Below are 13,046 nucleotides of genomic sequence, written 5' to 3' on the forward strand. Positions count from 1 at the left end.
TCCGGGTGGTTATTTTCAGTTTACTCCCTTTACTCACTGGAAAGCTCCATGCTGAGATGCTCTCACAGCATTTGTGCCGGTGAGCTGCTATTTGATCCTACAGGCAGTCATGCTAGAGATCACTGCAGCCGCAGGGAGAGAATGTCGATTTTAAGGTCATTTTCAGTAGGCGAAATCAGTGGATTCAGGGTCATACAACTCTTGCCCATCACCACTACTCTTCTTTTGCCCCAGCCCCTGTGACTAGTCTGGAATCTCCAGCATCGGGAAGCCATGTTTTAAACATTGTCTCTGTAAGAAAGTGGCAGGAAGCATGGAGCACTGGGAATGTCTCACAGCTCCTGGGAATACAGAACCATAGAAACATTTTTGCCAGGGCAGAGGCAGTACTATTGTTAATGGCCAGAAGAGACGAAGACTCTCATTGCCTTCTCATACCATACTAATATTTAGAACGGACGATAAGAGGATTATGCAACAAACATGCTAATCAGCACGAGTTTGGCAGAGCTGGCTGTTAAGTCACAAGTGATAAAGCTACTAGGCTGGCAGCTCACTAATGAGCCCCCCCCAAAAAAAAACAATTTACACAACAGGTGTAGGGTAGCTTTTAAAAAGCTGGGGTTTTTTTTGTTTAAATCTATTCCTCCATCTGTAAAGCCAGGGTTAATTACCATTAGTTCAACTGTGTAGGGCTTACAGAGAAAGAGTTTATCATTGTGTAGCAATGTGTTATATGGGCCGCAGGTTGAGAACCACAGCGCCCCCTCGCCCAGAGACCCCTCAGAGCAGGGCCAGGAGCAGAGCCCTGTTACGCTGGGCACAGGACCCAAGCCCCATTGGGCACCAAAGACCCCTGATGCAGGGCCAGGGAGCGGAGCCCCACGTAAAACCTGGGGGGTGCACCAGCACCCCCCACTCCCATAGTTCCACCTACGCTGACCAGCACCCCATACCCCCTCATACCCAGAGCCTCCCCACAGACCTCCCAAAAGCCCTACTCTCCCACACCCTGCAGCACTCACAGACCCACTGCTGGCAGAAGCACTCCAGCAGGGCTGCCTGCCACTGTCTCCCCCCCGTTGGTCCTAGGCCCTGCCAGGCAGGAGGAAGAAATTTTGATTTTTTTTTAGTGCACAGTTGTGTGCTAACTAGGCTGCATGCAGCCCATGGGTTGAGAACCACTCATTTAAAGCTTTTAAAAGGGAAGGAGCACCTAGTGGTTAGAGTACTAGCATGGGTTGTTTTCCCTGTTCCACCACAATTCTTATGAAGCTTGGTGCAAATCACCACTCAGGCTCTGTCACCACAAACAACTGGATGGCAGCAAGCTGGGTGACTGTTAATGTGCTTTCTCAAAAAGAACTACTAGATCGAAGTACTGTAAGGAGCTGTTACATACCAGCAGGGTACCCACAAAGAGACTGTAGAAGGCTGATGGGGAGTAGAATCACATCCAGCTTCCTGCAGGCTATTTGTTCCTGTAAACAAGCTCTTAGTCTGTGCTTCAATTCCCCAATTTGATAATGGGGATAACAGCACTTCCCTACCTCACAGAGGTGTTGTGAAGGTTAACTGTATCATTGTAGTAGAACATAGCCATTATATGAACATACCCCCATATCTCAATGTCTGTACTTTGACCTGTTAACCTTTTACCCCCAATCGGGGATATCGCAGATTATGTATTCCTTACGCCACCTGTTCCTAAACTGAACTTCGCACCCCTTGATAATCTGTACCTTATTCCCTGGTAACCAGAAACTTCTATGCTTAAACTCTGTACGGTTTTCTTTTTATTTTAACATCTTAATAAAATTATTAAATCTGATCACCAAAAAGTCTTTAAATGAGTACTTAAGATAGTTTTAGGTAAATTTGTACATAAGATCACAGACTTAAAGTCCAGTATCCTGAGCTGTTCCTGAGACAGCAACAAATGCTTGAAGTCCCACTGAAAGTGTGAAACACTCCTTTACAATGACATAATGCTCTTGTGTCAAGCCCTGATGAGTTACAAGCTGTCACACTTACACAGGCTTCAACCAAGTGATAGAATTCTACTCTTTTGGGAGGGAGTGGACTCGAGAATTTGGCGGTGCACATCCATTTGAAACTGCTTGGATGTTTGGTATGAATAAGTTGCTATTGCAATTGACCAGGATAAATAGCTGGTAAGGCAATCAAGGTTAATGATAAATATTATGCATCAGATGACCACCACCTTAGGCCTATGTTTATATTATAGGCAATAGAGCTTGTCAACGATTTGACAGAAATATTGTTGGAAAATGCTATTTAATGTAAACTGAAATTTTGCAGGAATATGTTTGAGCTTGATGAACTTTCACAAGAAAGTTAGAACACTTGCTTTTGATAAACACTTTTACCTTAACTATCCCTGGCTTTTATATATTATATTTCATATTTAAAATTTTGACATTAACTGGTAATAAATCAGTTTTTCAGAATTTTTAAATTTCAAAACGTTGGCTTCTCCTTCCCATTCAGAACCCCCTCCGCCAAGCATCCGCATTTCTAGGGGAAGGGAAATTCTTGCTTCTGACCAGCTCGGACAGACACTTTATAAACCACTCAGACAGCAGAATTATTCAGTTGCCTGAGGAGGTGGCATGTTTTAGAAAGTAACTGAAGAGCACCCTTACAGGGCATATTAGCATTGGTTTACTACTCGTGGGAATTAGAACCAGACTGCTGGTGTACTGAAAAGGAAGTTGAAAACTTTCTTCCACTTTTCACAAAAAGATTCGCTTGCTTCTTATAGTCTACTAAGCTCAGAAGCAATACACAAAAGAAGCACTATTGGGATAGAGAGGAAGAGCCAGAAATAGAACATCTGATAAGGATCCATTGCCATTCATCCAGCATAAAGGGCTTTGCTGCTTGACTGTGTAACACTGCCCCCTAGCGTTGGCTCTCAGGTACTACAGGAGTCAGTGGCTACTAGTGGGAGCACAGAAAGCCATATACTAAGTCTCTGCCCACAGTCACTGCCAGCCTCTCTCTATTTTCGTGGCATTTCTCCTCCAGTGGGAGTAGACTGTATGAAGTCACTGCAATGTCTGGAACATCAAACAGCTGCCACAGAAAGCATGGTGATAGCATATGCTGAGTTGACTTCACAGTAGGGTGTGGGTGGAGAAGATGTTGACCTACATGGGTGGGAAACCCCTTAAAACAGGTAACTTTGAAAGTTAGCAGAAGTGGCACAATAAGTTATAATACACGGAGAAGCAAACTGATTTGTGGTTAAGCAAAATATATTTGGAGTTTTTGCCCCAGCATGAGTGTCTCTGTTCAAGGCAAGAACCCCATCCTGGAGAGTCATATGCATACCCTGGAAAATGTAGGGTGCTTTCTCAGTTTTCTTCTTCCTTTCAATTGTCTTATAAAGAGGCACTCGCTGAGGTTTGGATGGTGAGTGATAATAGGCTGCAGCATGATTGGGGGGAAAAGTGTCCATAGGGCAACATTTCACATTTAACCCCTATAAAAATGGGCTTTGCCAGGAGACTGCTGCTTCCAGGTCCAGGGGACAGTCCAGCTGCAGGAGATGACTCCCTCTTACAGCCCAGCATTAGAAGTGATACCAACCCTCAGTAGGACGATGGGTTCCAGCATACTACCAGGGTGCAGGTTCAGCCTATGACCAAAGACAGTGTTGGAGACTCAAACATGATGGAAAAATCTCTTTCCAACTGGCCTGCCGTTTACAAGTGTAGTTCTGGAGGCTTCTGATTTGAAGGAAATACTGTGTGGTAGGTACCGCTCCAGCCCATGTAAACTCAAAGGGGATAGACGTTTAAGTATCTGGCTAACGGGCTTTCCTTTTCTTCATTTTCCCACCAGCCACCTTGTTCCTGACACCTGTAGCTCCCTCTGTGTCATCATCATCGGCCTCATCCCGGGATCGCTTCTTTTTCTCTCCCTGCTCCCGCAACTCCTGAAAAAACAAAAACAAAAAAAAACCCCACAAGGTGAGCAATCGCTCGAACTCTCCACATTCAGAGAGAAATTCAGGGCAATGGAGACAGATAAGGGATAAAGTGAAACATACCATACGAGCAAATCTCTGGGCTTCAGCCACACGCTCAGTTAGCATCATGACCTCCTCCTCCTGTGTGGGGAATACAGGCAGCTTCTTGCCAATGAGGTGCTCAATGCGCTGGAATAGTTCCACATCGTACCTGGTAAAATGAAAGCCCGTACAGATCAGTCTTCCCGGGAATACTTTGGTTCCCTTTAGCCACAGCCTCCACCCAGAGCCAGCCAGACGTACATGGTTCCTATCAAAGCTCACCACACTGAACCCTGTCTGCTCCTCAGGGCAAAAAAAGATGCTCTCTACTCATGCAGGAGGATGACAGGTGCATCTGGATGGAAGAGGCAGCACACCCTGATGTTACTTACTGAGTGACAAAGGTGATGGATTTGCCAGACCGCCCAGCTCGAGCTGTCCTCCCCACGCGGTGAATGTAATCCTGAAAGCAAATATCTCAGTCAGCAACAGGATGTGCTCTGCCCAATACTGAACTGAAAACAGTCCCTGGAAGCGTGCTCTGTGCCCAAGTATACTGAGGCCCCACAAGCAGCAGGGTAAATGGCTATGCAGGGAGGACTATGGATTTCCCTAGGACAAAACAGAAGCCATGAGGAAGGGGAGAAACAATGGTCAGAACTTATGCTCAAAGGAGTAGCATGTGTAGCTCCCTGAAAATTGAGGGGGACGGTGAAAGCAGCTCTCTAGTTTGTTCTCTGGTATTAACCCATCTCTGAATTATGGTATAGGCCTATAACAGTGCCCCTCTTCATTTTTTCTTTTTCTGACAGTCAGTCAACTGCACTGCCAAATCTGCAGGACAAAATTAAATCATGATATAAATAAGGTGAACTATCAAGACATTTTTGGGTGCAATCTGTTGGATTGTGGAATGGTCTACGGGAAGTGGAAGTTCCATTGCTAAGGTAATTTAATACTAGACAAAAGCTCTGGAGAACATACAGTGGGAAACAGCCTTGAGTGGGCAAGACTAACTGGATCTGAAGTCTCCAAACTGATCTGAGGAACACTTGCTGGTTATATGGTACTAACTCATTTCCTCAACCGCAGTAAGGCAGATAAAGATACTTCAGCCACTTTTCTATACCTGCGCCATTGGCTTGTCACATGATTGCAAGAAATAAGAGGGGAAGAGGTCTGAGACAGTGAATTGCAAGGGGAGGTGTCCACACATAACTATTAAGATATGGGCCACTTTTGAGAAATCCTGGACTAGATGACCTAATAGATCTATTACCCCTAATCTACCTGTAGTCTTTTCATAACACTCTGAAACCTTTCATAATTTAAAATCTTCAAGAACAGGGACTATGTACATTTTATTTGTTTGCAGTGTCTAGTACACCACAATCATTACAGGAAACAATAGTCAGTTTTAATTTCTAGAATACTGAATATTGTTTACCTAATAGCAAGTCTTGAGCTATGTGTTAGTCTTAACAAGGGATGCCATCAATTTGAAAGGTCACATCTGACAATGCTATGCCTTCCAGAGAGAGACGTCCTAAGATTTTAACAACTCTTCAGGTTTAGTAAAGTGTCTGTTTCAGTTCGATAAATTCGTACATTTTCACAGCACTCTAGTCTAGTCAGTTTCTCCCTTGCAAAGAGAATCATTATGAATACAGAAGAGAAAAACCCTAACACTAACTGACAAAAAAAAAATCGCAACATATAGAAACTGGAATCATTTTAAATTGGACCGTTTCCCAAGATTAAAGTTTATATTTTCCCTTTAGCATGATGCAACAGAAACTGGAATTTATCCCCCTGGCCCTCTCCCCACGCACAGAGAAAGCATCCCAATTTATCATGCCCCTGCTCTGCAGTATACACCAATGTACTCAAAAAGCAACACCAAGTAAAAACATCACCACAGAAAAGAAATGGTACAGCTTCATCTAGACAAGTGAACTAAGAGCTCCAGTCAGCAGAGTAGAAAGTCTTCTGTAGTGAGCTTCGGTGATCAATCTTAAGCCTCAGGTGATAGGAACCCTCCGTTATCAAGATGAGAATCTCACCTTGGAATGTGTGGGAATATCAAAGTTTATCACAACATCCACATGTGGGATGTCCAGACCTCTGCTTGCAACATCTGTAGCCAGCAGAATGGAACGGGCCTTGGCCTTGAACTTGTTCAGGGACCCCAGTCGCTTATTCTGTGGTAGTAGAAAGAAAAATAAAGAAACAAGTTTATAACTTGAAAGTTAAGGAATCAAACAGCAAGAGACTGAACCTACTCTTGTTAAACTATTGTTATCCTTCTGTATACAGAAAGATTAGGAGATTAAGCTTTCACCTGGGACAACTGATACTGGTACACTGGAATTTGGTGGCTGCATGAGCGCTAAATTAAGCTCTAGGGAGCCAGTCCTACACGTTATGGTCTCTTTCCTCTCGGAGATGGTCATGACACTGTGACACATCCTCATCTCATATACACCTACACAGCAAGGGTGGGATAGGCTGCTACCTGACTCATCTGTCCATGGAGGGGTATGGCAGTGAAACCCAAGTTGCGGAGCAGGAGAGCTGTCCTTTGAGTGTTGTTGCAGGTACTGCAGAATATCATGAAGGAGTTCCCAGCCAGTTCATTCAGGATATAAACCAGGTAACTGTCCTGCAAGGATCAACGAACACGGCAGTGGTACAGATGACATGAGAGCAAAGAGCAACTTCAATCATAAGCCAGAGAAGGTGGGAAAGAGCAGGAGAGTAACTATGAAGGAGGAGCAAGAATGGCTTTGAGGATGGGGAGAGAAGAGGCATTACCTTGAATTTGGAGGGGATGAAAATATAATGCTGTTGCAGTTTTTCAACTGTCTGGTATTTGGAGGAAACAGCACATTTAACAGGGTCCTTCAGTGCAGCACGCTGGAGCTTTTGCACCTGAATGAAGAATCAAAATAAATCGGTATTAGCAAGATGCTAATCCTCCAGCAACATGGCTCTACGGCTAGGTCTACACTACGAGCTAGGAGCACGATTCCCCTGCTTGTGTACAGGTGCTAGCTCTCAAGACTGTGAGACCACGAACGGCAGGGCAGCCAGAGTAGCACCGGTAGTGGAGGCACGGCTGGGCCATGCCAAGTACGTACCCACCAGTTTCAGGCAGATTTGTACTCGGCACGGCTAAGCCATTCCTTCACTGCTACGCCACTGTTTATACTGGTGCTAGCTCAATGAGAGCTAGCACGAGGGAGCATACATACACGAGCAGGGGACTCACATCCCTAACTCACAGTGTAGATGTAGCCTTAGGGAGGAGGAAAGGGGAGTAGAAACATCTATCAGATAATCCACTACCCCTTCCCCCACTTTCAACACACACAGCCTAATCTGAGAAAAGTTGTGCGCTCACCTTCTTGGTCATGGTGGCAGAAAAGAGGAATGTCCTCCTGTCTCGGGGAATCACTTTTAGGATCTTATCCACCTGTAAAAGAAAGAGGGGAGGCAAAACCTGCTATTGAGGCACAGCAGAAGTCAAGACATGTGCCCCTTCAAGTGAGTGTTCCAAGCAGAGAATGCAGAGAACATATGAACACAGGGCCATATGCTAATCTGTCTGATATGGGAGGAGTGGCCATCCCAATAAACCCCTTCCTTCTTTTAGGAGAGCCATATAAAATGAAGCTTCATTGTGGGCTGGGACACCTAGACAGTCACCATGGACTCCTAAAGTCAATAGGCAGTATATCTGCAGGAGTGCATATATCAGCATGTGCACCTAATAAGGAACAACAAGAGAAACATTTAGAGAAGAATCCAACAGAATTTAACAGAGATTAGATCATTTCTAAAGTGTTTAAACCATTGTGTAGAATTTAAGAGCGAATTCTATGGGATGTTAAAAGTTCAATATTATTTACTATTAAGTTCTGTGGGATAGTTTAATAAAGCTACAGCAAGATCTTATTTTCTATTACAGCGGTTCTCAAACTTCATTGCACTGCGACCCCCTTCTGACAACAAAAATTACTACACAACCCCAGGGGGAGGGACCAAAGCCTGAACCTGCCCAAGCCCTGCCACCCCAGGGGGGCGGGAAGGCAAAGCTGAAGCTCAAGGGCTTCAGTCTGGGTTGGGGACCTGTAACCTGAGCCCTGCTGCCCCGGATAGTGGGGCTTGGGCACCAGCTTCAGCCCCAGGCCCCAGCAAGTCTAATGCCAGCCATGGCGACCCCATTAAAATAGGGTGGCGACCCACTTTGGGGCCTGACCCACAGTTTGAGAACCGCTGTTCTATTAAGTCTTATAGACATTTAGAATAGTTTCCTTAAGATTGTATTGATTTCATCTGTTAAATTCTACAGGACTTTTCCTTTAGGGCGGGTATCATAGTCCTCACCTCTGTCTCAAAATCCATGTTGAGGATCCGGTCAGCTTCATCCATAACCAGGTACTTAAGAGCTCGCAAGTTGAAACCTTTTGTGTTCTCCAAATGGTCAATCAGACGGCCAGGTGTTGCTACCAACAGACAATCAAAAAGAAAGGTAAAGGTGACAGCAATGGGAAAAATGCCCCAGAATGCAGTCCACATAAGGAGGGAAGAGGCACTGCAAGTAAGGAGCGCGGGACTCTGCTACAGAGTTGGCGTCTTTTGCTTAAGATTGTAAAGGCAGCCACAGCAATGGGGAACTGTGCTGGGAACTGAAGGTGGCTTGGTGAGAAGCCAAAGCAGACTGATTTTCCCTGGAGGGAAGAGCTCCTGTATGCCAGAGCTGTCTTAAAATGAGGACCACCAGACCAGGCCTTCCAAGGGAAAAAGTGGGCCAGATCAGAGGCATCCTGAGAAGAGCTCTAGATCATGGTGGTTGAGTTCCTAGGGGAGAATGGGAGACCAGTCGCAAGGCAACTTGGCTGGACAATTTTGAGATGAGCTTGCAGTGCATCCACTGTTCCTTCTTCGAAGCCAAGAGGAACACACTGAGGTTACACTCATTGCTCCCTCCAGACACATACAGGCACTTCTGACAACCAACACCGCCATTCTGCATTCCTTAGGATGCCTGTGATCTTATTACAAGCATCACTCTACATGTGGATTTCTTACCAATTATAACATGGGGCTTCTTGGCTAAGGTCAGAGCCTGTGACATCATGTCAATTCCACCCACAATAACTGCTGTGGGGAAAAAGAAAGGCAGAGTGAGTCCCTCTGGAACAGAAGCACTACAAGCCACCACTATAACCAACAATCTACCTAGTCCGGTTCCTTCTCAAATCCACCCACAACTTATGTATAGGAATTAAAAGCCACTTATCTTAATAAGAATTCCCTTTAATTTCATTTTGGCATCCCTGACCAGTAACTGTCTTCCCTCAGATATCCTAATCCAGATTTCAAGTCCCCAGATCATTTACTGTCATGGACCAATGTTTTCCACGGTCACAAAGCTAGCTGCAAAATCCCCCCCCGTGCTACTAAGTTTAGCTGCAAATCTGTGCACTCATTCAGAGTTCCTAGCTCTTATGGTCGCAAACTAAACCTTAAAACATCAGTTTGAATATGGAACTGATGCAGGGAGTCTGCAAAGAAAGCCTGATGGGTGTGAACTCCCCTATCCAGTTCATTGGGGTGATGACTCATATTTATGGCTGACAATCTAACATGTGGTTACGGGTGATCCTCCCCACTTCACTCTTGGGAAATGTCCACTGCCTTGATGTACACCTCAGAGAAGACAGATTGCTCCACGCTCTTTCACACTGAAAGGTGATATACCACCACCACAAATACTACCCCCTCACCAATGTTCCTTTCCCAACCCCACTCCCATGCTCTATTCCTCTATCTCCCCTCATTCCATACTCTCTACTCCCTTCCTTACAGTTCAACAGCTTTCTTCTACTCCCTCAAATTTTCACACAGTAACATCCAAATACTGTACAATTCTGAGGCCCGTTAGAAGGCCACTCACCACTCTGGACACCAATGGAGGATCCAAGAGCTTCAAACTGCTCTGAGATCTGGAAGGCGAGCTCTCGGGTTGGTGTGAGGACAAGAGCAAAGAAGCGTTGGGGTGTTTCCAGCAGTGTCTGCAGGATGGGCAAAGCAAAGGCCCCTGTTTTTCCAGAGCCTGTCTCTGCCAGCCCAATGATATCCCGGCCTACAAGGGGAAAGGTGGAGGCAAAAGACTGTGATACTTGAGCCTAGAGAGAGAGAGGCCCTCCCAGCATCGTAAGAAAAGAGAACCCTATAATGAGATTTGAGAGACCTGTACCAGCAAGTACTCACAGGATTGAGAAAAGAAGGGGTGCAAGGACACAGCACCCGAACAGGGAGCCTCCACAGATCTTTGCAGCGTTTAAACATGGTTTTATTTCTATGCAACTGTTAACTTGAATGTCACAGTCCCTTTCATTTTCCCCACTAGGTTCCAAGCAGTGTATAGCTTGTCTTAGAACGTCAGGTCGCAAACCCTCACTTTACATTTCACTAAATCCAGTCATTTTATACACCATTCCCCTCATATGTTTAAATATGTCTAAAAAATTCATCAGTCATGAAGTGACAAAGGTAAGGAAATCTGGTCCAATTTTAGACACGTTCCATGGCTTGGGAGCCTTGCTGTAGCAGTACCAACCTTGCTTTTGCCAAGATACCAGCTGTTCCGAGCCACATGTTAAAATAACCCCAATCCTTGCCTTCAACAAGGAAAGTTCCTAAAGTGTAACTAATTTTAGGAGTACTAATACCTAAATGTGGCTTTTATTCAAATGCACTGTCAATATGTAAGTAATAGGACAAGACAAACACTGAAAAAAATAACTCACGTTTTAAAACATGTTATTGAATTGTCTTCCTATCCCCAATAGTATTCACTTTATGAATATTCTAGAAAATGAGTTTAGTGACAGGAATGTTAGCTAAAAACATAATTGAAATCAGCAGTTACAGGATGTTCACAGAAAGCCATTTTGAATGAGCAATTATTCACTCTGGAAAGTCTGATTCTAAGATACACCTTCTTTTAAGCAGAGAGCAGAAATGTACCATGCATCTATTAGGGATGTAAAAGGTTAACCAACCATAACCGTTAACCCCTAACCTGCGCCAGGCCAGCAGGAGGGACCTTGGTTAATCAGTTACACAATATAATTTTAATCGTTTAACTGGTTAACTTTTTAAATAATATTTACATCCCTAGCATCTATGTGACTAATCAAAACAGCTGAAATGTCAAATATTCACTACAAACTGTTAATGAAGTTGCTACAGAGCAAGATTTATTTACTGGGATTAACTGGAAAACAGTTTTGAGAAAATCATGATATGCACTAATATTTTGAAAAGAGGAAAAACAAAATTTGCTGAATTATGTGCTATGAATTTTTCATCCAGCTCCATTAAACAGCATGTTTACCCAATGCCATATTTTAATAGTGCACTTCAAAGGTAAACGGCAATACAGGGAGTGAGGAATACTGTATCCATCTAGTATCGCAGGGGAGTTTAGGGAGATAGACTGTCAGATCTGAACTAGAATCTGGACAGGATACAGAGTAAACATTCATACTCCTGTGGAGAGTGAAGCATTGTCTTCAATCATTTCAAGAATTAGAGAACCCTACAAGATTCACCCATATTAAGTCTACACCCTTCTTTCCACACCTGTTCGTGGAAACAGACAAGCAGACTCTGCTCACCTTGGAGAGCCACAGGAATAGCCTCAACTTGAATTTTAGTTGGTGTCTTCCATCCCAACTGGTCACAAGTTTCACATAGTACATCTGTTACTCCCTGAGAGTGAAAGAAAAAAGGGGACAAACATCAACAAATGGCCAACTACCACCAAGCCAGCCAATCAAATGAAGCTAAGTCCCTCCCAGCCAGACTCCAACCCACTCAACCCCTGGACACTCAATGCTGCAGCCACAAACTGTGGGGATCGCTTTTAAGGAAATCCCTCAACTTTAAAAAAAAAGTCACAAATCTGCCTGAAAAAACACATTTTTTTCCAATTCATGCATTTCACAGCACTTTGTATACAACCAGTTGCATTTCCCCATGTCTTCCCTGTTACTTGGCTGTTTTTTTTTCTTCATGTAGAAACAGGGCAGAGAAAAACATTTAAGAACAGAATAAACTGAGTTTAAAAGAGAAGTTACCTGGGAGCAGAGGGCTAGGATAGGTATAGCATCTTCATCTACTTTAATAGCCATATTTTATGTTAATAGCATCTCTTTAGCTCTCCTATCAAGGGTAATTGAAGCCCCAAATGAAAGCTGGACACTTTGCCAGTTAATACCCCCCACTCCCTTCCAGGATACCCCTGATACAGAGAGGCAAACAGTGCCAGCACAACAGGAGGCCTGTGTGTTCAGGTCCCACAGCAAGTGCTGGCACCAGGTCTCCTTTAAACGCTCCAAGATTAAGCAGTAAGCAGCAAGACTCAGCAGGCGGGGAAGGGCACGGGGTGGCACCAGGCACGCAGAACAGGAGGGCTCGCTTTGGTGCTTGGCCCCGAGGCCGCCCTCCCACCTGAGCACCGCAGAGTCTGCAGCGTGCGTCCCCTCCCCGCGCGCGGCGAGCCGGGGCCGGGCTGCGCGGTCCTTCCCGCCCCACAGATGGGGAAGGGAGACAGAGGGACGCGCCCCAGGGAGCCGGGTGCAGAGCAGGGAACTGAACCCGGGTCCCAAGTCCCGGGGTCCAGAGCAGGGCGGACCCGGGCAGGAGACGCCGAGCCCAGGGGAGAAGGGTGCGGGGAGCTCGGTCTCTGTTTCTCTCACCAGGTCCTTGAAGCTCCGCAGCTCTTCCACCGTCTCCTCCGCTGCCCCGTGCTCTGCATCCGCCGCCATCTTGGGCTTCACCTTTGACCCCCCCACCGCGGGGAGCGCCGGGACATGCGGTTTCCCGAGAGGCGGCACTTCCCAATGACGTCACATACGGCCTCCTGGGCGGTGGGGGAAAATCCGTCTCGAGGCACGGCCAATCGGACGCGGAGCATTGTGCGACTAGTTGT

General features: G+C 45.4%; 1 protein-coding gene across 1 annotated transcript; it reads right to left on the bottom strand.

The window, feature by feature from the left end:
* Positions 1–3,263: 3,263 nt before the first annotated feature.
* DDX47 (DEAD-box helicase 47) lies at positions 3,264–13,046 on the bottom strand. Its single transcript, XM_048835362.2, is given in 13 exon segments — positions 3,264–3,964; positions 4,079–4,208; positions 4,432–4,502; positions 6,103–6,240; positions 6,555–6,701; positions 6,854–6,970; positions 7,443–7,514; positions 8,429–8,547; positions 9,134–9,205; positions 10,002–10,190; positions 11,731–11,824; positions 12,814–12,903; positions 12,906–13,046. Coding segments are annotated over 13 exon segments (1,494 nt in total). The 5' UTR covers positions 13,032–13,046; the 3' UTR covers positions 3,264–3,835.

Source organism: Caretta caretta, chromosome 1, assembly GCF_965140235.1.
Source record: "Caretta caretta isolate rCarCar2 chromosome 1, rCarCar1.hap1, whole genome shotgun sequence".
In the NCBI taxonomy this organism is placed as follows: Eukaryota; Metazoa; Chordata; order Testudines; family Cheloniidae; genus Caretta; species Caretta caretta.